This window comes from Anoplolepis gracilipes, chromosome 3, assembly GCF_047496725.1.
Source record: "Anoplolepis gracilipes chromosome 3, ASM4749672v1, whole genome shotgun sequence".
Classification (NCBI taxonomy): domain Eukaryota; kingdom Metazoa; phylum Arthropoda; class Insecta; order Hymenoptera; family Formicidae; genus Anoplolepis; species Anoplolepis gracilipes.
Genome location: NC_132972.1, coordinates 13279344 through 13302696, shown reverse-complemented (window position 1 = coordinate 13302696; position 23353 = coordinate 13279344). Strand labels below are relative to the sequence as shown.

Sequence of the window (23353 nt, the reverse complement as noted above, 5' to 3'; positions counted from 1 at the left end):
ATGTTATTATTCGATTATCGAAAATATATTTTGTAATTTAATATTATACAAAGAGAGAGAGAGAGAGAGAGAAAACATTGCGTTTTGCAGATTAAAAAATTAGAATATTAAATTTCTAAAAAAATGTACAAAATTTGTTTTTATAATATTATATATTATATCAGCAATTATAAATAATTCAACGAAAAATATGAATAGTTAATTTGGCAGTTCCTTCTATGTTTTATTAGAATTAATGAAAGTATATGAGTGCGTAATAATAATTCTGCTTTATTTCTTCATTTATATCTCAGATAAATGCAGATAATCTTATCCTGTTTCTGCAACAAGACTTGTGTTTCTACAGCCGTCGTATTGTCTTCGCAGGATGTATTCTTGAAAGGTAACCAAATTAATAATATTTAAGAAGCTTCAGTAGGCATCGTCGTTAATTGTTTCGTGAGACCTAATCCGTGAGACTTCTGAAATAACAACTAAGATAGGTGACCGTGACGCGGTTGTGAAACCACAAAAGTGTTTATTTACACGTGACCGACGAACACACCGAGTGAAATATCTGTTAGTTATACACGAAATCGTAAATAAAAAAGAAAATAAAAGAGAGAAAAGAAGAAAAATATAATATTCTGTTTTATAATAATGTTCCAAAAAAATTTTATATCTGTGATTGATTAGATCTTTCTTTTGTTACGCGAAAAAATTTTAAAAGATTAGGATCTTTTAATCGATATTAATTTAACTTATCTCCAGTTAATTTGAAATATATTATCTTTAATACATTAATCTTTTCTATGAAATATATTATCTTTAATATATTGATCTTTTCTGTGAAATAATGAAATCTTAGGCAAACTTTGTCGTCTCTGATTTTAATCTAACCGGTGATTTAACTTGAAGTTAAACCGATTCGACCTGACCTTAATCTCAGTCATAAAGTATAAGAGTAATCTAGTAATCAGTAAGTACAAAACTAACATTACAAATTCGTTGCTAGAGAAATTCGATATTGTTGTAAAATTTATTTTCAAATTTCTTTTTTAGAGCGAAACGTATTTTAACTATTTAGAAAATGTAAAAACTTATGTATATTTAAATTTTCGAAAAATCATAGATTAATTTAGTTATTTCTCGCTGATCAATAATAATTTTATACTTACAATTGGCGCATTTTTTTTTTTTGTTTTTTTACGTTACCTATTATATTTTCACGCTCTAGAAATTCAACGGTATTTTCATTTTCTTTTTTTTTATTCAGTACTAGAAATTATTTCATGGATATTCACGAACCTATAGTTCTCTTTCGCCCCCTTTACTTTCTCATAAAAGAAAAATGTGCCTAAAGACATTTTCCGTTTCATCCTCTTCCAGTTCCCCTAACAGTTTAATCAGGTATTCATATGTCACTGGAGAATTCTTTCGACAGCAGTACCTTTTCTACAATATACACCTACAATATAAACGATATTATATAATTTCTACATGTAATTTTATATACATATATTTTCCTTTTTTTTTATATAGTATAAAAAAATCAGTTATTTTAACATTCTATTTTTACATTTATATAAAAATATATTTTAAAATAGAGAGAATTGATAAAAGAATTAATAGTTTTCTAGATATAGTATATTGTTGCGCTTTCCGATTGATTTTAATTAATTTTTATATTTATCTTCGTACTGTTATTTACAAGCATTTGCGTAAAAAATATGACACTCTTTTAAAAGGTAATATGTTAACTTTAATATTGAACTAAGAATACAGAACACAAGGAATAACAAAATTAATAGAATAATCATAGTCGTTTGAAAGATGAGTCCACAAAGCACTTCAGCAATCACAAGATTTTACAAGATATTAGCTCTTTACATAACTTGTAAATGATTTAACAGTGCTAAGAGATGATCTCTTAAAGATAGGTACAATAAATATTAAATTTGACTTGCTACTTCAATACGGAGATGCAACATAAAAAGATGCGCAACATTGTCCTCTCTCTTCAAGATTCTCGTCTTAAGAATCAATAATAGAGAGATTTATTTCATTTATATGCTTCAATTGATTGTTAGGTATGTAGACTTATCTTTCAAACAGTTAGGATTATTTTATTAATTTATTCATTGTTATTATTGGTAAAATATTAAAGTTAACGTACTATTTTTTGAAAGAGTGTTATTATTTTCCACGCAAATATTTGTAAATAAATAACAGTGTGAAAATAAATATCAAAGTTGATTAAAATCAATTAGAAAGTAGCAATATTATAATCACGAAAACTGTAAATTCTTTTATTAATTCTATTTTAATATACGATATACTCCTATATATAAAGATGTGTAAAAATAACTTACCTTTTATATTATAGAAAAATTTTAAAGAAAAAGAATTTTATATATATATATATATATATATATACATACACATACATTCAATGCAAGCACTTTAACAATATATCTCTTAATATTTCAATGATACTTATTCTTCCATTAACATTTTAATAAAAGTCCTCGGGTTGATAAGAAATTTTCCTGCTTAATTTGCCTGCATGAAATAACGTCTTTTGTATGTCTTACGTCATATCGCGCGTTATATAAGAGCAGCTCTCCTTTAAGTCGTCGTCACCTTCCATACGTTACTGAGGTCAGTGTCTGTTATTAGAATTACAGTTCGTGGTATGTGAACTGTGAACTGCGTAAGTCAGCAGCATTTTCGGTATCTTTCTACGCGTTTCAATGAATTGTGTGTAGAAGAGTGTCGAGAGGAATTTAGCAACGGACAATCATTTCGTCCGCGTGACTGCAATTGGTGATCTTTTCAATAATCGTCGTGTCTTTCTTTGTGCGTTTCAATGGATCGTTCTAGAAGGATCCACTTTCTGTTTGTGTATCTCGTACTCGTATATTGTGCAACCGACCAGGATTATCATTTAGCGAGGAGTATTTAGAATCTCAAGAAATATCGAGGAAACTTCATAAAGATGGAGCTAAATGTGAGTAATCTCATTGTCCGTGATTCTTGCTTCTATTCTAGATTGTGTTTCTTAATAAATTGAAAAAAATAAGTCAGTATAAATTTGGAGATTTATATTGTTCCACTTTTCCCGTGTGTTTGATTCACGATCGATGATGTTGTGAAGTGAATGTTTATAAAGTGTCATATTTCGTGGGGTTAGTAAATATAATGTATTGATATGAAGAGAAGTGTAGTTAATTTAACATTAAATATATTCAATTGTTAGATATATATTATTGATTGGTTGATGATATCGAGTAAACTTTATTAAGTTTTGCCGTGATAGATACTAACAATAAGATGACAGTATGATAAAAATTATTTGTAATAATTTGTATAAATACATATTTTACAAGTTATTAAAAATATTATTAAAAATATTATTTATTGAATTATAATAGTTATTATAGTAAAATAGCAATTTATATTCGCTTAAACATGCATTTTTATTATTTTTATTATTTAGAAGTAGCATATAGCGCGCACGCTTCACTGAACTGTCAAGAAACTGTCAACAAATTGAATTATTATTTACTTTTCAATGTCATTGATCGTCAATCAGACGCACGAGAAAAGTGCAACAATATAAATCTCGAAATTCGACTTGAATAAACACGCTTCACGGGTTTTTATTATATTTCTTTTTTATTATAGATAAGTATTGCACTTTTTATGTTACATTGTACTATAGATGTCGGCGATAATAACACGCAAACGTACGAATAATTGCGCTAAACATTAATTAAATTCACGGGTAAGCTCGTTAAAGAATCATTTATAGACAATTAATTTCCCTTTCAAACTGCTTGGACAATGCAATGATTTACGTATTCGCGTCTTATCGCGCCGTTTATTACATCTAATATTCGACAAGATAAAACGAATGAATCAATGCAATAAAAAAATCTTTTATCGATAACAATATTAAACACATTTCGCGCCTGGAAACATTTATCTAGCTCTGCCTTATTAATAAAAAGTATTACGTCTCATAATTATCTTATGAACATACACACAAATTGATTCGCTCCACTCTGTTCTCTCTGATGATCTAATTAACTCTCGCAGTAAAACTGAATGATTTCTGATTTGCTAATGAAAAGACCAATGATTGATCAAGCAGCGATACAGATGGGGTATAATTAACGTATATCTGCAAATGATAAATCGATCGGCGAGTATTACGTCTTTGTATACCGCAGCGTCAAGAATACGTTGATCGTAATGTATATTATAGGAATGGAAAGCTCAATGCTAGCCCGGACGTTGGCAAAGATTGGCCGATGGACGTAAAGCGAATTAATTTGCCGCTTTCTTGAGGAAGAATGTGTGGCACAATAATTATTGCATAGCGCGCACGATGCATAAGGTTGACCGTGTTCGCTGCACACATCGCGTGCATCAGTCGGCCGACTTTTTCTTCGTTTTTCCTAATGAGCGCCGGTTGCGCATTCGATGTGTATATACATATACTACCGCATCGCGGTACATATATGTGTGTATATATATACCTTGTCGAGGAAGCAATTTGCAGTAAAAGCGGCCGATTGAGATGAGATGAGAGCTAGGGAGAAAGATGCGGGACGGGAGCCGCACCTGCATCGCTCTCGTCTCTGCCTTACGTGCTATCCGAATGAGTCAATAACCTTTAATTCTCTCATAAGCAATGAACTATGAACGTTAAACATAATATTTGTTCTATTAAATTCTGATTCCGATGAAACAATCTTGATTTTACACTGCTTTTTAAGCGTGGTGTTTAATTCACAAAAATCCCTTTTTTTCACACTAAACTCATATTCATGCCGAGTATGCTATCCCCAAATTCTAAAGTGCAAGATATTTAATTTAAAAAAAAATTGTTTTTCGTTTAATTTAAAAAATTCAACTCTCGTTTAAGTATTGCAATATCTTTCAAGTCTCGCGTCCCATATAAAGATATTTTTGATTAAAAAATTTAGAATATTTTAAATAATAATTTTTTAATTTTTGTACTCTTAAAAATCTCTTTACTCCTTCTCTTTTGTAGGTGTTATTATAATTCCTTTGATAAGTGTAACAATGACTTTAAAATATATTAATTTATAATTTTTAATTTAAAATTTGAAAAAATATATTATGTAAAAAATGTATCAATTAAGGTTTCGTTCAACATTAAAATTGTAAATTTGATTATTTATTCTTAGTGATTGCAAAATATGATAAATTATTTCTGTGTGGCATTCACTTCTTGGAAGAAATTACGCAGTGTTAACGGTCTATCAAAATTGCAAAGAGCACGTAATCAACCTATCACAATCCAGTTTTACCTATTAACATTACAATAATCCACCGAGAATGCTTGCAATAAAAATGTATAATTTATGAACGTTTCATTTTTTGCGACACACAGTCGCGGTCAAAACGATTATTTATACACATGTGTATTATTATAAATATATATCAGCGATTAATTTATCGTAAAACTTATTGGCGATATGTATACATTTGCGGTTTTTATACGCATATCTAATCGTTCCGATTTTATTAAGAAACGCGTGTAAGACATGTGCGGAATATATATATATACACAAATAAACTTTAAAATAAATTAATACTCTATGGAAATAATTTCGCGCCGTAATTGCAAAATATATATTATGTGATTGCTTAGAATTTGAAATATTTAAATAAATCATACAAGAGAGAGGAGGGGGGGGAGAAGGAGAGAGAAGTTCAAAATAATTTCAATGCAGTTTCAATTGATGTTTCTATTAAGCATTAAATGTGTGATAAAATCTGTTATTTATTATAGTAACCGTATTAATTCCAGAAAAAAATCTCATTTCTTATTCAATTATATAGAATAATTTTAATTAAAAATGATCGTTTCTTGTGCTTTATTATTTTAAGATTAGTTGCGTTAGTTTGGACGTGATATAAATGCGATGTACTTAATACTTAGGCTACTTGTACGCAAGCATCAGTTGAGTGGCGCGTTAATTGCGGTTGCAACTTAGTTGTAGTTACGTGTGCACTCTCATAAGGAAGAAGCCCTCGGGGAGTTATACTAGAATCTGCCTTGTACTTTAAGAACGGCAAATGCCACGAAAACAGATTTATACAACGTGTACAAGATGCAGGCAATGCACCAAATTATTTTAATTCCGTGCAAATAAAGCATCAGTGTTTCGTGGCTTTACATTTTGTTCCAGGCTACTTGTGAATGTCGTGTTATGAGAGCGTCGTGTTTTCTCAAGTATAAAAAAATAGAGAGAATAAGTATTAAAGTAGAGCTTCTTTAAAAAATTGCACAAGCTTTTTCTTTCTCTCTTCTTTTCTTTCTCTTTTATATATTTTTTTTATTTATATATTTTGTATAAATTAGTAATCGCTTATTTGCTGTCAGCTGTTAATGTATATATTTTATTTAAAATTCTTTTAATACCGTACATGGGCAATTAAAGTAATCACGATTTTAAACTAAAAACTGCCAAATATAAGATTGCATAAAACATTTTCTTTTTGCGTGCAGTGTTTTTAAAAAGAACGTAATTTTACTCACATTTAACCTCCGCGTTGGCAAACAACATTATTTTAGATAAGATAAAAACGCAGCTGTTAATTTCGAAAGTGCCAGTAAATACGTTGCGTTTGATCGAACCAATGAAAACTTTCAACACTGACTATTTTCTGCTGTTGCTGTAGAGATATCGCACTGGTGTTGCGTAGCATAAATCAAGATAACAAATCGATGTTTAATTTGGTCTGAAGAATCCTTTCTCTGACACTTGTGTATGACATTGACACGTGGAAGAAGAGTGCGATATCCGATCAATCGATTGTGAGAAGAGATCGGGAAATGAAAACAAACTTGTTAGCTACGATATGTTGTAAATAGAATTTATGTAACAGAATATACGTAATTTGTTTATATACTTAACAAGTAATCTCGTAGTATAAAAATATTTTGATTTTACATATGTCACCTGTCAATACGTTAAAATTAACAGATATGTCGATGATAAACCGTTGTATAATATTAGATTATTTAACATAACGAAAAATTCTAGTTATTATTAGTTATATAAGTAATTAATTAACTATAAATTATCAAAATAATCTGTCTAAGAACGTGTAGCAAAAATTGAAATGTTTAATGTTTTAATGTTTAATGTAAGATTAAAAAAAAATAATTTAATAAAATTTAATAAAATAATAATTTAATAAAAAAAATAAATTTTTAAAAGAGTTAAAAAAATAAATCGTTATTTATTTAACGTTTTTTTAAACAAAAATTAATGATTGTGTCATTTCAATAGAATTGCTACTAAAAATAAAAGTATTTTGATAACTTATATTTCTGAGAGTCTCTCATAATCATTATCGAATCAAAGAGAGTGAAAATCTCGTGACTTTCGATATCTACGAGCGCATCGGCGCCATATGTTAGCATGTAAAAGCCGTTGCTCTATTCTCACAAAAATCGACTAATAAAAAGGTAACTCGTCGACCTTCGATATAGTTTATGCTTCGTAGCGACTGGCTCTCCATCTCTTTTTCACTGTTGATGGATCTCTCGCTCTTTCTCTTTCTCTTAACTATTTTCTTATCTCTCTCTCTTTCTCTCATTGCGCTCCATGTATATACCGTTGCCAACTTTCACGTATCATAATATATAGTGAAAGAATGTGGTTTCCCTTTCAAATTACAAAATATGCCACGAGTGAACAGTTCAGCACACTTCCTTTTTTTTTAATTTTATTTTTTATGTCATTTAAAAATTTTTCGGTTACTTCGAATGTAGCATGAATTTATATTTAATAATAGCGGTGGTTGCGTGTGTACATCTTTTAGATGTAAATATTAGTCTTAAATAATAATCGCTCCAATATCAATTTCTTAATAAGAAAAATTAAATCATCATCAGGTTTACTAATTTGACATCTTATTCATATGCTTTAAACTCATTGTCAGTCTTCTTTTGAATATCGTTTTCATGCCTTTCAGTTCGAAAACTTATATCCTGACAAGCGAAACATAGTGATCTTAAAGGTTTAAACTGAAAAGGACAGCGTCTGAGACTGAAACCTTGATTGAGATATTACGTTGCTGTGGTGCGCACAATCGGTGCGTTTTATTATTAAAGAAGAACTTGACCTAGATTATCGGTAAAAAAAAAAAGATCTATAGATACCTAGATTATCCATCCTGATTGCGAATACCTATCTGACGTCTTCGTCGACCGGTACGTCATTGCCGCCGGCGACGATTTGTATCATCTTTCACGTTATTAATTTAGACAGGAGGGATAGATTTATGTGGGTTACAGTAAACTGGGTCAGGGACAATGGTTTTACATTCGTTCAATAAATGCTAGACAAAAGCTACAGATTTATATTTTTTGTTTATCTGTTAGCAATGAAGAATATATTATTTTAGATTCAATTATTTCAGATAAACAATAATATGCTAATTTTCTAGCAATAATAATTTATGCTTGATAGTTTAAAAATACATAAATTACATTGTATATATATATATATATATATATATATACATATATATATTAATAATCTATTTATTTATAAGCAAAAAGATAAATATAAAATACATATACGAATTTCACAAAAATTTCACACAAATAATATTCTTTTTTCTTCACTTTTTCTATTTTTTCTATTTCTTATTATTCTCATTTCTTTATTTATATTTCTGTATTTTTTTAAGATAGAAAAAAGTAAATTTTATATAAAATATATAATCTTATATTAAAAATATATTTTATTGCGTGTATTATATTGAGATTATATGAAGTACATTTTATTAAAAAAATGAAAAATATCTAATAAATTTAAAAAAATTTATAAGACATGTAGAGACAAGTAAATTATAAAAAATTAATGATATAAAATATGTTTTTCAGAGTGAACATTTAGCGGACAACCTTTCTCCATTGTGACGTACTGCAACAACAGTAGTTCTTTAGTATTTAAGGATATCTCGGACAGCTGCAAAGCAACGCCATTTGTCTGGTAAGTAAAATGGTTCAAAGATATGTGGGAATGGGCAGTCCCATCCTGTGACTCTTTGAACCGGCGCCTCCAAATGCAAGAAGCACTCCGCCTGATTTAACAGTCATTAGAGAAATTTGATATTATAAATTTGATAAGCTACATGTGTGGTTAAAATTTAATACTGTTATTGATGTAAAACTGACTTTCTAAAGTAAACATCAAAAGAGCAAATACTAATTAATTAATTAGAGATATAAATACGAGCAAATTTGAGAAAAATAAATCAATTAACCTCGGTCACCTTACAAACCGGTTTACAACCTTCTATGGATAATATCACCATCTCACGTGACATTATATATCTCGGTGTATCTTAGGCTATCAAAGGCTTACAACTTATTATTAGTGTTAGTTCATATTAGGGTGCAATATATTTTTATGCACATATCCGCGATTATTGCGTTATTAAGTGTTTTTAAATCATTTTATGTCACATTGTTTGCGCAAGATTTTATCGTTGTCGCGAATCTGACTGACATGAAAAAATAGGTACCTTACCTGTACAGTTGCAGCTATTTCTGCCCCAAATCCGTTTGTCATCGGCGCTTCGTGGGCAATAATTACACGTCCAGTTTTCCTCGCTGACTGCAACATTTACGCACATATCACATGGCAATTTATTATCGGTCGGTCGCTGGGTTTAATTTGCACGTGATTTACGTCTCGTCCCATATTGTTGCGGTATAATAATAACTTATAGATACGACCGCGATGTTAAACGGGCACATTAACGCCGCGACGACGGCACGAGCCATCATTTTGTAACGGCTATCAAATACAGGTCTACAACATGATCGACGATGGAAATACACGCTGGCGATAAAATGGTTGGCGATCGAGATAGATAGGTACACTTGTTGTAAATCATTAACAATGATAACTAGATAAGTAAGCAAGACTGAACATCAAATACAGGTTTGACATTTTCAATTTGCGTTGACATTTCCTGTACTTTCAAAAACAACCCCATAGAAAATATATGTTTCTATATTTATCGCACATTAATATTTATGAGACTCTACATTTCTACAAGAAAATTTTAATCCTTATTAATAGGCAACTTACTGTCACAACGCAATAATATTTATAAGTTATGAATCTTTTATTTTTTTTTTTATAGTATTCGATTGCTTTCAAAACAGTACTCAATAAAAAAGTTATTAATTTTTTATATATTTTCTTAAATATATATTGTTTATTTTAAAATATTAAAAGAGAGAAAGATTCTTCTTATTTAATTTAATTATGCAATAATATATAAATTTGTCAAATTTTTTTAGAAGAACTGAACTGAAAATCTTGTAATAAAATATACCTGTATATCGTGGATATTAACTTTCCTTCAAGATACGATTTTAATTTTTTAAAAATGCCTAAATTAAATTATAATCTGAATATAATCCATTATAATGTCTTTCTGTATTTATCAGTCACTCTGCTTCAGTTTAATAACACAATCGGCAATTTTTCCGGCCACGATTTTTTATCGCACCCAAGTGATTGATTTTTTTCATCAAAGTTTTTCATCAACGTGACGAATATATTAGAATTTCGTTTCGCGAGCAGAATCGTCTCTCGTTACGAAACCGCGCAATGTTTCGCAGACAGACATCGGTGCGGGTAGACAAGACAGCGAATCTCCACGACTGTATCGAAATTGCGGCAAAACGGGTTTCCAATTACGCTCGTACCACGTCTTGTATGCGCACCATTCTCGCGGTGTATGTAATATTACGGCGGTTTGTAAGCTGCGAGAAGTGCATACTGTACGATTGGCATATCATTAGACGACCAGAGATCGATTAGCATAAATCAGCGCGATATTAGTGTCTATATGGAGATCCGTAACCCGAAGGGACACGCAAGAGTCCAGACCGGAGGATTTCGCTCACGATCACTTCTCATTTCACTTTATATGCGGCAACGATAACCGCTTCCATCGTCGACGGGACGACGCAATAATATCAAATCCTCTGGCGCGACGATCATCCGAGATCTTTCGATTATTCTTTCGCTATTCGAGTCTGCCGACATTTCGCCAACGGGATACGCATACAAATGATACGAAAGATGTGCTTCAATTGGGTATTTCGTATTTTACGTAGATATATCCGGTGATTTTCTACATCAAAATTCGTGAGTTTCAACGTCATGATCACGGTATGCATGATTTGTCATTGATAATTGAAACCTCGAATTAACTCGAGAGAATGGCAAAGGAAAGAGACCGCGCACAATTATTCGGCCCTTGAAATTCTTGGAATAAGAGATAAACAATGATTCCACAATCGTATACGTTATCAAAACAATGAGAATGGAAAAAATAAAGAAGGATATATGATGCTTGAGGCGATCGTTTTCTTAAACCGCTTTCTTATTCTCAAGGAAACGACTAAAGTAATAAAGTAAAGAAAGAGAGAAAGAGATTGAATTATACCCACCTTGCTTACGAGTTCCGCGTCCCAAGGTAGAATGGAAATGAGGTCTATCACCTCGCAGGATACGTCGAGCTTCTCCTGGACTAGATCGGCCACTTCCAACAGCACGTGCACTTGAGTGCCCCAGCCTACGAGTGTCACGGCGTTACCTACGCAACAAGAAACACTTATATAGACAAACACCTGTATACTCGCGTAACAGACAAGTGCGTGTATATAAGTTCCTTCTGTTATATCCTGTTTCAGGACCGGTCATCAGCGAGAGCGCTGTTTCGCTCCGACGATTGGATAATGGAAGAAGGATTATACTCGGCAAATTATAGTCACAGAGACTCAAAGCATGTATGGAGAACAGTCACTTTCTATATATGATTTCTATATATGATTTTAAATGTCTCTTATGCATTATTTTGATTGGATAACGTATATTTTGCTATGAATTTAAAAAATAAAGAGAGAGAGAGAGAGAGAAAGAGCGAGAAAAGAGAGAAAAAACTTGTGTATTTTATATTTAAACATTCTGTTGAAAAAATAATTTTACACTCGCAAGTATTTATTCATATTGCATAATTACCATTTTTGCATCTTTGTCTCTGATTTGAATTTCCAATAATACAAGTTATAAATATTTGCATTAAACAATAACTCAGAAGCAAAATATTGTTTTTGAACCAATATTATTAAAATTAGATTGGTAAAATACTAACATCAAATAATTACTGAAAATACTATATCATGTGCTTCGACATCAAGACGTTTATTATTTATAAAATTCTATAAACTAACGTATAAAATTTATTCTGTATTATGCATTTGAAATATATAACCAACAACGTAAACGATATACAAGTATAGCAGCGCTTAATAAATTCAAATTGCCAGATATGCTAAGATGCAAATATCTAATATAAATATTATATTAATAAAATTTACCTTCTCTTACAACTTCGGCCTTGCCGATTTCGATTTTGTAATGTGCTATGGGCACTTCGTCGATCGCTGTGCGATATAGAATTTTAGGTTCAAATATAATACAAGGATCTGGTTCATCTATGCAGCTCAATAGCAAACCTTTCGCATGCATTGCTCCACGAGGCACGACAATCTAAAAAAAAAAAAAAAATCAGCTGCTTTCAGGAACGTAAAACTGTCTTTCGCAATTTTTTCCAGTTCATGATCTCTCCGTCAATAATTGGCGATTCTTTTCGGTTAAAAAACGGTTTTAAGAAACAAACGTGAAATTTATTGGCTCCAGGAAACGTCGGTACGATATTACGCGACATGCTTCTCTCGTAATCGCGATGTACGATAGCGGCGATTGCGCATTAGTGTGCGAGGAAAACTTTCTTCATGCATACGTAGAGTGTATACGTCCTACAATATTCATGGAATTTGTTGAAGAAAGTTGAGAACTCATGGCTATGGCTGGTGCGTAATATAGCGAAGGCACGAAGAATGTTCCCGATGATGAAAATTTGATAGCGAAACTTGTTTGCTTGACTCGCGCGATCGAGGTATATTAAATATTAATGACTATTTAATTTTTTTTACTTATCCGAATTTTTTAACATATGACTTATGTTGAACACGTATTAAAATTATTTGGAAAATAGCAGTCATGTCAACTCATAATATTAATCTTGTTATTTAATATTGCAATAATACAATGCATATGTGATAGCTCAAATATTTCATACATGAATATTGACGCGCAATCATTTATCCATTACTCCATTACGAAAATCGTTTATCTCAATAAAGAATTAATTTTTTTCATCGACTATTCTCAAGGATAAAGACACGGTGCACGATTAAATTGCGGTCGAAAAGACAAGAGAGAGAGATAGATAGATAGATAGAGAGAGAGAGAAAGAAAGAAAGGGAGAGAGACAGAGAGAAAGCGGTTTTGTATTACATTCGATAAATAATAAAAATATAGCGCACACATACTTTTATTACTGACCTTCAAACCAGGAGTATGTGCGAAATAAGCTTCTGGACTTTGAGAATGATAAAGGCCACCATGGCCAACTGCTCCGCAAGGTGCGCGAACTGTAAGTTTACCACAATCAAACATACTGCCACTTCGGTATCTCATTTTAGCCGCTTCGTTTACCAACTGCAAATAAAATTAATATATAATTCCGTTAATAATACATTAATAATAATAATACAAAATTATTATTAATATAAATATGAATATTAATATTATATTATATTTATAATATAATATTAATATTATATTAATTAATATTATATTATATTTATATTTATATTTTATTATATTATATTTATATTATTATTAATATTATTATTATTATTAATTAATAATACATTCTTTGCGTGACGATACAAATATATATTCCGCATTATTTCATGTAATTTCCGTATAATTTTATTATCGATGTTTTTGGAGATATATAACAACGTTTCTGCTCTCTAAAGGATTTTTTTTCATTTTTTAAGTTTTTAATCTTTTTAAAACTGTGCATTCTTTTCACATTCCGTATATGAAAATATTTTACTAAAATTATAATTATCAATCTATTTATTATTTACGTATTGCATGTTAATGATGAAGTACCTGGTCGAAAGCGGGAAATATGTAATCCGCAAATTGTATTTCGGCAATTGCCGATATTCCGGCATTGGCTAAGCCAATTCCAAAGCCGACAATTCCTTGCTCGCAGAGGGGCGTATTAAAGACACGATCAGCGCCGAAACGATTCTTCAAATCCATTGTGCAACGAAAGACACCTCCGAATGCTACGTCTTCGCCAAATGTCACTAAAAGTAAAAAAAATATTAATGAAGTATTTGTTCTGAAAAATATACAAAAATATTTTTTTTTTCTAAATTTTTTAATAAAATTTTCTTTTTTTTTCTTTTTCTTAAATAGTTTGAATAACTGTAAAATATTAATGAATGTCAAAGAAAATAAAAAAATATACATGTATCAGAAAAAATAGTTTTATATTTATGTAAATTATGTACTTTATTTAAAAGGCTTTTGATAAAATTTTTACCTGAACGTGGATTGTTTTCCAATACAAGAGAAAGAGCGTGATTTATAGCTTGATACATATTCAGCTTTTGAGTCTCACCTGAAAACACATCTTTTACATAATCATACGTGAATAATTGAGTGCATTATTGAGTATTAAGTGATTCCGTCCTATGAAATGGCCAAATTCTAGAACATTCTATTGCGACTTAATGATAATAAATAATATTTTTTCTTTTTCTCCATATTATAAATATACTTATAAATTCTGTATATCATATAATAGGTATGACAAAAAAAATTTCTCGATAATTTATTGTCACACTACATCGTCATATTACATTTGTTAATTCTCGATTCATCCTTGACACACATACTATGCACATTTTTGCGTTTTTTACGCGTGAAAGAAAGAGATGACTATCAAAATCTAAAGATTATTAAAAATTCGATTTTTTAAATATTTAAATATTCGAATGCTTGAATATTTAGAAATTTTGAAAAAAGTCGATATATGTTTATATTTATAGAGTGAAAAAATAGGTAATATATTTTGATTTTAATCAGTCTAGATTTCGATGTTAGATGAAAATAATCTCTATTTTTATTTGTGACAGTTAAAAAAAAACACTTTTCACAGCTAACACAAATAAATAATTGTTTTCTCAATAATATTGTCTCTCTTAAATACTAGGTATTTTATATCTCTGCATGTTAAAGGAGACATCATACACATATAACTTAATACAACTATATGTAAATAAAAACTACATATAAATTTTTCAATTAATTAAATGACCAATAAATTATAAATTTGGCAAAACGTCTTTTTTTCAAATAATTTACTTATTATATAATAATTAAATAATTGCTTATATATGTATATATTAAATATATTTATGTCGATTTTGCGTATCACTGTTTTTACGACTTTGAATGATGATCCACGATGATAAATATGTGCAAAACAAAAAAGTAGTTACGCTTACCGGTGATATTTGACGTCTTGCTTGGGAAATACGTAAAATGCGCTGATCTGACATGTTTGCGCTCGGTGGAATTTCGGTTCAAGAGTAGTTTTCTTCCAGCACTTCGTAGCCGCGTGTACAACTTACTGAACATCATTTCTCATTCGAAGCTCTATTGCTCGCGTAAACGAGGTTACAGGTCTTATCTCTATTTGCATATAATGCGATAGAGACATCGCATGCAAATTTCGTAAACAGCCACAAAATAATGGAGACGTACGCTCTTTGATCGAACGGGCAAAAGTGCTGCCGACATGTAAACAGACGAACAGGAACTGGTCCTTTCGATACGCGTATACTTCGAAACAGCGATAAAAAAAACCTAAAAAAGGAAGATAAATCTAGAAAGAGAAAAAAAGGAGAAGATAAGGAGGGAAACCGATAACATGCTGACGTCAATAATATTATTTCATTCGTCGAAGTTAAGCTCGGTGATTAGTAGACTTGATAATCACAAGTGACGTTTAACACAGAGTACATATCATACAATATATAGTTATGAAAATAAAACCTATTAATAATATATATTTTAGTATTTGAAATGCGCGAGTTACAAAATAAAATGTTATCTTGAAAAATATTTTATTATGTTTTTCATCGCTGAATAATGGATTGTACGGGCTACATAAAAAAATATATAATTATTTTTTTATATTAATATAATTTCTATATTTATATATAATTCCAAAATCTTAAAATAAAAAATTTTTAATTAAAATAAAAATATTTTTTAGAAATAACTGTTATGCAACTGCAAATTAGAAAATAATGCGCTCATCCACACAATCGTGTATGTATAGTATGGAAACGCACCAAAAAATGATTTTACCGACAGTGCCGGTAAGAGAGTCGGGTTATTTAACTTCCTAAAATCAATATAGATGACAGCACTAAACAAGGCTTGGTGAGCGTCTGACGAACCGGGAACCGGGATGGCCGCCTCTCGGGGTTCTCGAGTCTCAAGTGTGTGTGCAAGTTTATGTGCATGCGGTGAAGAGGCAGCCATTACAGATTTGTTTTCGGGACGCGTCGTTTTTGTACAAACGTATAAAGAATTTTCCCAATCTATCATTGGTGAAGGCAGTCAGAAAACTGTCAGAGTTACTCGTTTGACGATCTGAATTATGGCGAACATGGATATGGATAGATCAAGCAACGGCGAATACAAGTATCAGAGAGATATCGATGATGTCGATATGAAATCCAGAATGTTGGACAAAGACTCCGACGAGAAGGATCATCAAATTGACAAGGCGGGCGAATACGTACGTGAGCTTCTTAAGGAAAAGATTGAGCTGGACAATCAAAAATCACCCAATGCGATCCGATTGCTCGATCATGGTAAATAAACAAACATATTTCTTTTTTCATGCTTCTCATGAAATTAGCCCACTCGATGGGAAATCCCATCAAGCCGCGTGATGAATTATCGTTGTGCCGGATATCATGCCGGGTAGAACAAGACTTATTCTCAATGAGGTTCGATTGAATTATTTTATATATATATATATATATACATATATTTATACACACACTATATATATATATATATATATATATACATGTATGTATATATGTGTGTGTGTATATATATATATATATGTATATGTATATATAAAATCAATGCTTTGATACTTTAGTATAACAAAGTTCACTCTTTTTTTAGCAGTGAAACATTCTCTTTATTAGAAGATAATTTGGATTATATTGACGATGCTTCAGAGTTTTTGCTATTGAATATTGATATATTCTAATTTAGCTTTTGATATAGGATTCTATGTATCCACTTGTAAGAAATATGAAAAAGGAATAAGCATATTTTTAAATAAAAGTCTATCTTTGAAAGAGTAGATAATATATACTACTCTTATATAAATTATTTTATGTAAAAAAAATCTCAAATATTTTTTTAATTTTTTATTTTTTATTTGAGATTTTGATTTAAGATTAAAAATGATGTAATTTTACTCTGTATTGTTATTTTTGGCACCTTCTAACTGTACAGGTGGGTGGGTCAGTGTATTTTCGATAAATTTATTAATATGTAAAAGTGTTTTAAAAAATCTGAAAAAATGTATATACTTTCTTTGAACATTCTAAATAAAGACTAAAATAATAAATTTGAAAAATAATTTACTTAAATATATTATTTTATGATTATTTGTTTTCGAGAAATTGACGTTAGAAAAATCACGAACAAAAATGACCCACCAATATAGAATAAGGGTTAATGCACGATAAGAACATATTTTTCATTATTAAATTTGAAAGCGATAAGCTCTGAATGCTTTATTGCATCAAAAAAATATTGCTTTATAGAGATTCAAAAAACGCAAGCTATTGGAAAACCATTAAGAGATCCAAAATATGTGGATATTTATCGTGAAAAACCAGTTCGTATTTCTGTTAAAGTTTTGGTGCCCATTCGTGAGCATCCTAAGGTAAATATGTTATATATTTATTTAATTTATTAATAAAATTATACTTATTTAATATAAAATTTTTTTAAAGAATCATAAACAAATATAAGTTATTATCTTAAACCTTAATTTTATAACTTATCTTGTTTTAGTTTAATTTTGTTGGAAAATTGCTTGGTCCGAAAGGTAATTCTATGAAACGTCTGCAAGAAGAAACAATGTGCAAAATGGCAGTATTAGGTAGAGGCTCGATGAAAGATAGACAAAAAGTAAGTAACAAAAAGTCTCTTTTTTTTTTTCCATCTGAAGAAAATGACTTATCTGCATCTTGATTTTTGTTTTTTATCTCAGGAAGAAGAATGTCGTGTTTCTTTGGATCCGAAATATGCGCATCTTTCCGACGATCTACATGTAGAGATTACAGCTATTGCACCACCAGCTGAAGCCTATGCTCGCATTGCGTTTGCGCTCGCTGAAGTGCGAAAATATTTGATTCCTGACAACAATGATAATATACGCCAAGAACAAATGCGTGAAATGGAAATGAACATATCTAACGATCCAGTCTCGGAAGATCGAAGACCTTCAATGAGAGGACCTTCGAGTGGTCCTGGTACTGGTGGTATATTAAGACCTACTTCAAGACCGACATTACCTAGAACGTCTAGAGGTTAATCTCATATCTATGAAAATCATACAAAATGTAAAAATATATACAGGAGATTAAGTAATATTATAATAGTAATTTCTTTGATGTCATTAATCAATACAAGTTTATATTGCATAAAATGAGAGAGACTTGTATAGAATATTTTTTAACAAATATATTTGTTACGATATACAGGAGATATACAATGCAATATACAATAATATGAAAGATTGTGAATATTCATATATAAAAATGCATATATGTATATTATTTAGCTATACTTCCTCCGCCACCTGCAAATCGTGGTCCACTTTCTCGACCTGTACCGCCAAAATCAAAAGTATTCTCCATCTTGGATCGTGCAAGAGCTGCTATTGATCAAAATTTTGGGTGAGCTTAATTGTTTATATAACGTAATCTCCATTTTGATATAAATCAAATACATTGTATATTACCTAATATTGTCATATTAAATATATTTAAATCTTTTTCTTTTTATAGCTATGAGACTCCAACCCCTCCACCAACAAACCGTGCTGGATCACATCATGATTATGAGTATCATGGATCGTCAACTAGCAGTGCTCGATATGGTGATAGACATTATACTCCGAGTTCTGGGTATGTATTATTATAACGCTTTTTTGCAAACTGATATTGTAATATATAAAACAAAGAGAAATTTAATGTAGACTTATAAAAAAACTTTTTATATAAACGCTTTTTATAGTGCATTAATTTCTTTTTATATTGTTTAATTTTTTATATGCTAGGTTTTATACATCTATTTAATAGAGATGACTGATTTTTGTTCAAGATATACAACTTATGAGTACGAAGATGACTCTGCACCGCATTCTTCGCATGATTATTATGAATCTTCAGATTATCCAGGTAAAATATTCCTTTTTTATGTTGTTTGGTTACAATATTTAAAATTAAGATTTTTTGTACTATTATAGATTTTCGAAAATTTTATTTTGATAATATATTTTGGAATGAATGTGTTTGATTCATTGTATTGATTATATGTAAATTCTTTATTATATTTATGCGGGGTTTATTGTAACATTTTAATTTTACTATATAATTTTTATAATAATACATAAATATGTATAGTACAATTTAAATGGATGATTCCATATTTTAATATTTTCTTCAAACATTTTAAAATAAACTAAAAAAACATTTTCTTTCAATCCTTTTTATCAAGAAATTTCAGAGAATAGTTATAATTACTGCTATAAACTGTAATAATTGCAGTCATTGCAAAATTACAAAATTGCAACAATATTAGTAAAATGCATAATTTTAACATGCTTAAAGTAAAAGAATTAATAATAGCTTCCATGGAAATGCATTGAATACTAAAACTATTTAATTTTTAATTATATATATATTAATTATATATAATAATAATTTTTAATTATATATTGAAGAAATTGGTAATTTAGTTTTAACTCTTAATAATATATTTGTATACAAAATGAATAAATTAAAACATAAAATAATGACTTTGTTGTATTAATAATATCTAATAGAAATTTTGTTATAATATAATGTATTTTAAAAATTAACTTTAATTATTATAAAACTTAATTTTAAAGTATCTTAACATAAATAGTCTTTTCATTAAATTCCTTTAATTCATACGCGTACAAGATGAAATTATATCATTTACAGATAATAAAAACAGATAATATTAAATAATTATACTTTTTAAATGTATTTGAATCGTGCAATTCCAATTGAAGCCATAATATAAGTTTGCTATAACAATGAAATTTAAACCCTGTCATAAATCGTATAACAAAATGCATGACCTACACACGTTAATAATTAAACTTTCAATCTTATACTAAAAACATTAAAATGAGCCATTTTAGATGCTAGCATATGTAGATACTATTAATAATCACCATCGTGTTCTGTCTAAATAAATAAAAATAATTAAAATATATCAATCCATGAAATTCGCAGAGGAGTCGTCGAGCCGCGCTTGGAAATCGTACAAGACTACAACGACATCAGGCACAGCCTCGCGCTACCGCACCACCCCGTATACACGACCTTCCAAGTAAACATCTACAAAAAATCATGCGTTAAATTTTTTAATCTTAATCGTCCGTATTCCTCTAAATGTTTTTTTTTCTGACATTATTATTTCATAGCGTTGCGAATCCATTGGCGGCTAATCTTCCTAATGCTGCACGGCGGCCTATGATGCAGAAACCGATAAATGAAAGAAATCGTCCTTGACCGGTCAGAGAGACGGAGGCTAAGATGGTAATGATGAAACGTTAATGTTTCACTTTAACGATATTAGAATAAATAACGTCTATAAAAATGTTGTATTCTAATAATCAGGAGATTATCAAAAGATTTATTTCTTTTTCAATTTCTTCTAACAAACTAAATATATACTCTCTCTCTCTCTCTATTCGTACTTCTCTCTTTAGTTATAAACACTATATATTAAATTTATTTTTACTATTTTTTTTATGATAAATTCGATAATTTTCAGATCTCTCAGTTTTCGCGGCCGCTGGATAAACAAGAACATATAAATAGAAACTAAACCATAATCAAAGTATAAGCCAACTTATAATATATTAACGCGATTGATCATATGCATAAACGTTTATTCTGTTGACAATTTTCCTTAATCTTCACCATAATATTAATTCAATATATCTATCATTCTATAAAATATTAACTCCGCTCCTTAGTCCTTTATCTAAAATTTTTTATCACAAAGGAATTTAACTATTGACAAGGAGTAAAGGATCAAGAGGATTGATGGAATTAAATAAGTAAAGTACTCGAACAAGTGTTTAATACTACAAAATGACAATGAAATTCATAATCATGTATTCAATATTATATATATAAATTGAGTATCAAAAAATACATATACATAAATAAAATCTTAATATGAAAATTTAATCATATTTAGAAATTATCTTTTCTATTTATTGTTTGTACTTAATATCTTCTAATTCAATTTGAAATTTTAATAATAACAAAATGAAAATATTAACATTTAATAATTGGTTAATCTCCAGTCAAATTATATATTAAATGTAAGTTTATATTAATATTAATTTTTTATTTAAATAAACTATTGAAACTGTATTTTATTTAAATAAAAAATTGAATATTTTTATTTGATAAAATACTATAATGAAATAGTATCGCATTGTAAATGGAACAAATTAAATGATTTAAATGATATACCAATAGACATTAAAAACTATAAATTAATAATAATTTGTATAAGCCAGTTACTATTATATTATAATCTTATATTACTTGCTTAATATAGCATCTATAAAGTAAAATGCATAATGATAGATTTGCATAAAAAAGTTATGTAATACTCTATATTATTTTTTGTGTAGAACAATGGAAGGTTACGACAAATGTCATATATAATGTCATATATAATCAGTATAATTTTAAATATATAAACATATATCCAAAAAATATATTGAATGTAATTCTAAAATATGTCATTAAAATAATAACATGTAACATGTAACTCCTATAAATTGAAATAAAAATGAGATAACATGAAACATATTTTGTTTTTAAAAATGCCAAAATGAACTTCCCCAACCAATGAAAGTGCTAAGATTCTAATTATTTTGGATAAAAATATCTGTACATAGCTCCAATTAAATATTGCAGAATTTTTATCATGTATTATGCATGAAAACTTGACGCACAAAATGTTCTATTATTGCAGTGTATAAATTACTAGATCGCGAATAGAAATCAAATATAATCAAAATGTAAGAATGATGAAATAAGATTACTTATTAAAATATATATTTATATATATATATACACACACACATATATATACTGATGTATATTAAAGTAAAACCACAAGCACATCAAAATAGTTTCATGAGTATTTACTGCGTTTTTAATCTATTAATATAATAATATATATATATTGAGAAAAATTGACAAAATATACAATAGTTTGCGGATTGAAAATACAGATTAAATTAATAAAAAGTATAACAAATCAATTACATTAGATAATTTTCTCTAAATATTTTTTTATAAATACAAACGTAGAACGAAGCAAATATATATGAAATATTCGACAAAAAAATTGTCAAATTATACAAATTATCTAATTATATATTTTATTGAAAATTTAGAGAGAATATTGTAAAATTAGAAATATCATATAAACCATTTCACTATATTCTAATACTGATGTTGATATATTTCATATAGGTGGAGAAAAAGTCATGAAGTGCCATGTGTGAGAATCACGTCTTTTATGGATCAAACAATTTTTAGCCCTTCTCAATCGACGGATTTTGAATACACTTAAATATGACGTGAGTACGCATATAATTATTTGTTATAAATGTTAAAAGCAAATGCAAAGTTTATCTGAAGTAACGATCTTTTTTCTCACTATTTGATGAATTATATTTTTTCTTATTTATTAAAAATAAATAATAAATAATGTGTATATATATAATAAATAGTTCAAGAATAATAATTCGAGAATAATAATTATAGAATATAAATTTAATTAAAGATAAACTGTAATTATTTAAAATTATTTGAAAATAATTATTGAAAAAATATCATAAGGATGCATTTGTTTTTAATAAATATTTTTATAAAATACGAAAAAAGTATTTTTATACGAGTTTTTTGGTAAATGTGTATATGCATTTGCACAAAAACATCAACTAAGTAATAAAGACATGAAGA

At 29.0% G+C, this 23353-nt stretch overlaps 2 protein-coding genes and 1 long non-coding RNA gene across 3 annotated transcripts; 1 reads left to right on the top strand and 2 right to left on the bottom strand.

Annotated features, from left to right (window-relative positions):
- Positions 1 to 208: 208 nt before the first annotated feature.
- On the bottom strand, positions 209 to 7265 carry LOC140663595 (uncharacterized). Its single transcript, XR_012046292.1, has 3 exons — positions 4025 to 7265; positions 2421 to 3039; positions 209 to 1447 (listed from the first exon to the last, which is right to left on the bottom strand). It is a non-coding gene; the product is annotated as an uncharacterized lncRNA (long non-coding RNA).
- Positions 351 to 21635, top strand: LOC140663593 (KH domain-containing, RNA-binding, signal transduction-associated protein 3). Its single transcript, XM_072887853.1, has 12 exons — positions 351 to 382; positions 8918 to 9026; positions 16420 to 16879; positions 17858 to 17979; positions 18111 to 18227; positions 18310 to 18628; positions 18883 to 18997; positions 19109 to 19228; positions 19425 to 19501; positions 20588 to 20684; positions 20779 to 20893; positions 21132 to 21635. The coding sequence occupies exons 3-11, from the start codon at positions 16663 to 16665 to the stop codon at positions 20864 to 20866; spliced, it is 1272 nt and encodes a 423-aa protein (XP_072743954.1). The 5' UTR covers positions 351 to 382; positions 8918 to 9026; positions 16420 to 16662; the 3' UTR covers positions 20867 to 20893; positions 21132 to 21635.
- Bckdhb (Branched chain keto acid dehydrogenase E1 subunit beta) lies at positions 8977 to 15887 on the bottom strand. The gene is made up of 8 exons (XM_072887854.1): positions 15500 to 15887; positions 14533 to 14610; positions 14091 to 14293; positions 13470 to 13625; positions 12440 to 12611; positions 11510 to 11655; positions 9567 to 9653; positions 8977 to 9117 (listed from the first exon to the last, which is right to left on the bottom strand). The coding sequence occupies exons 1-8, from the start codon at positions 15633 to 15635 to the stop codon at positions 8977 to 8979; spliced, it is 1119 nt and encodes a 372-aa protein (XP_072743955.1). The 5' UTR covers positions 15636 to 15887.
- Positions 21636 to 23353: the final 1718 nt, after the last annotated feature.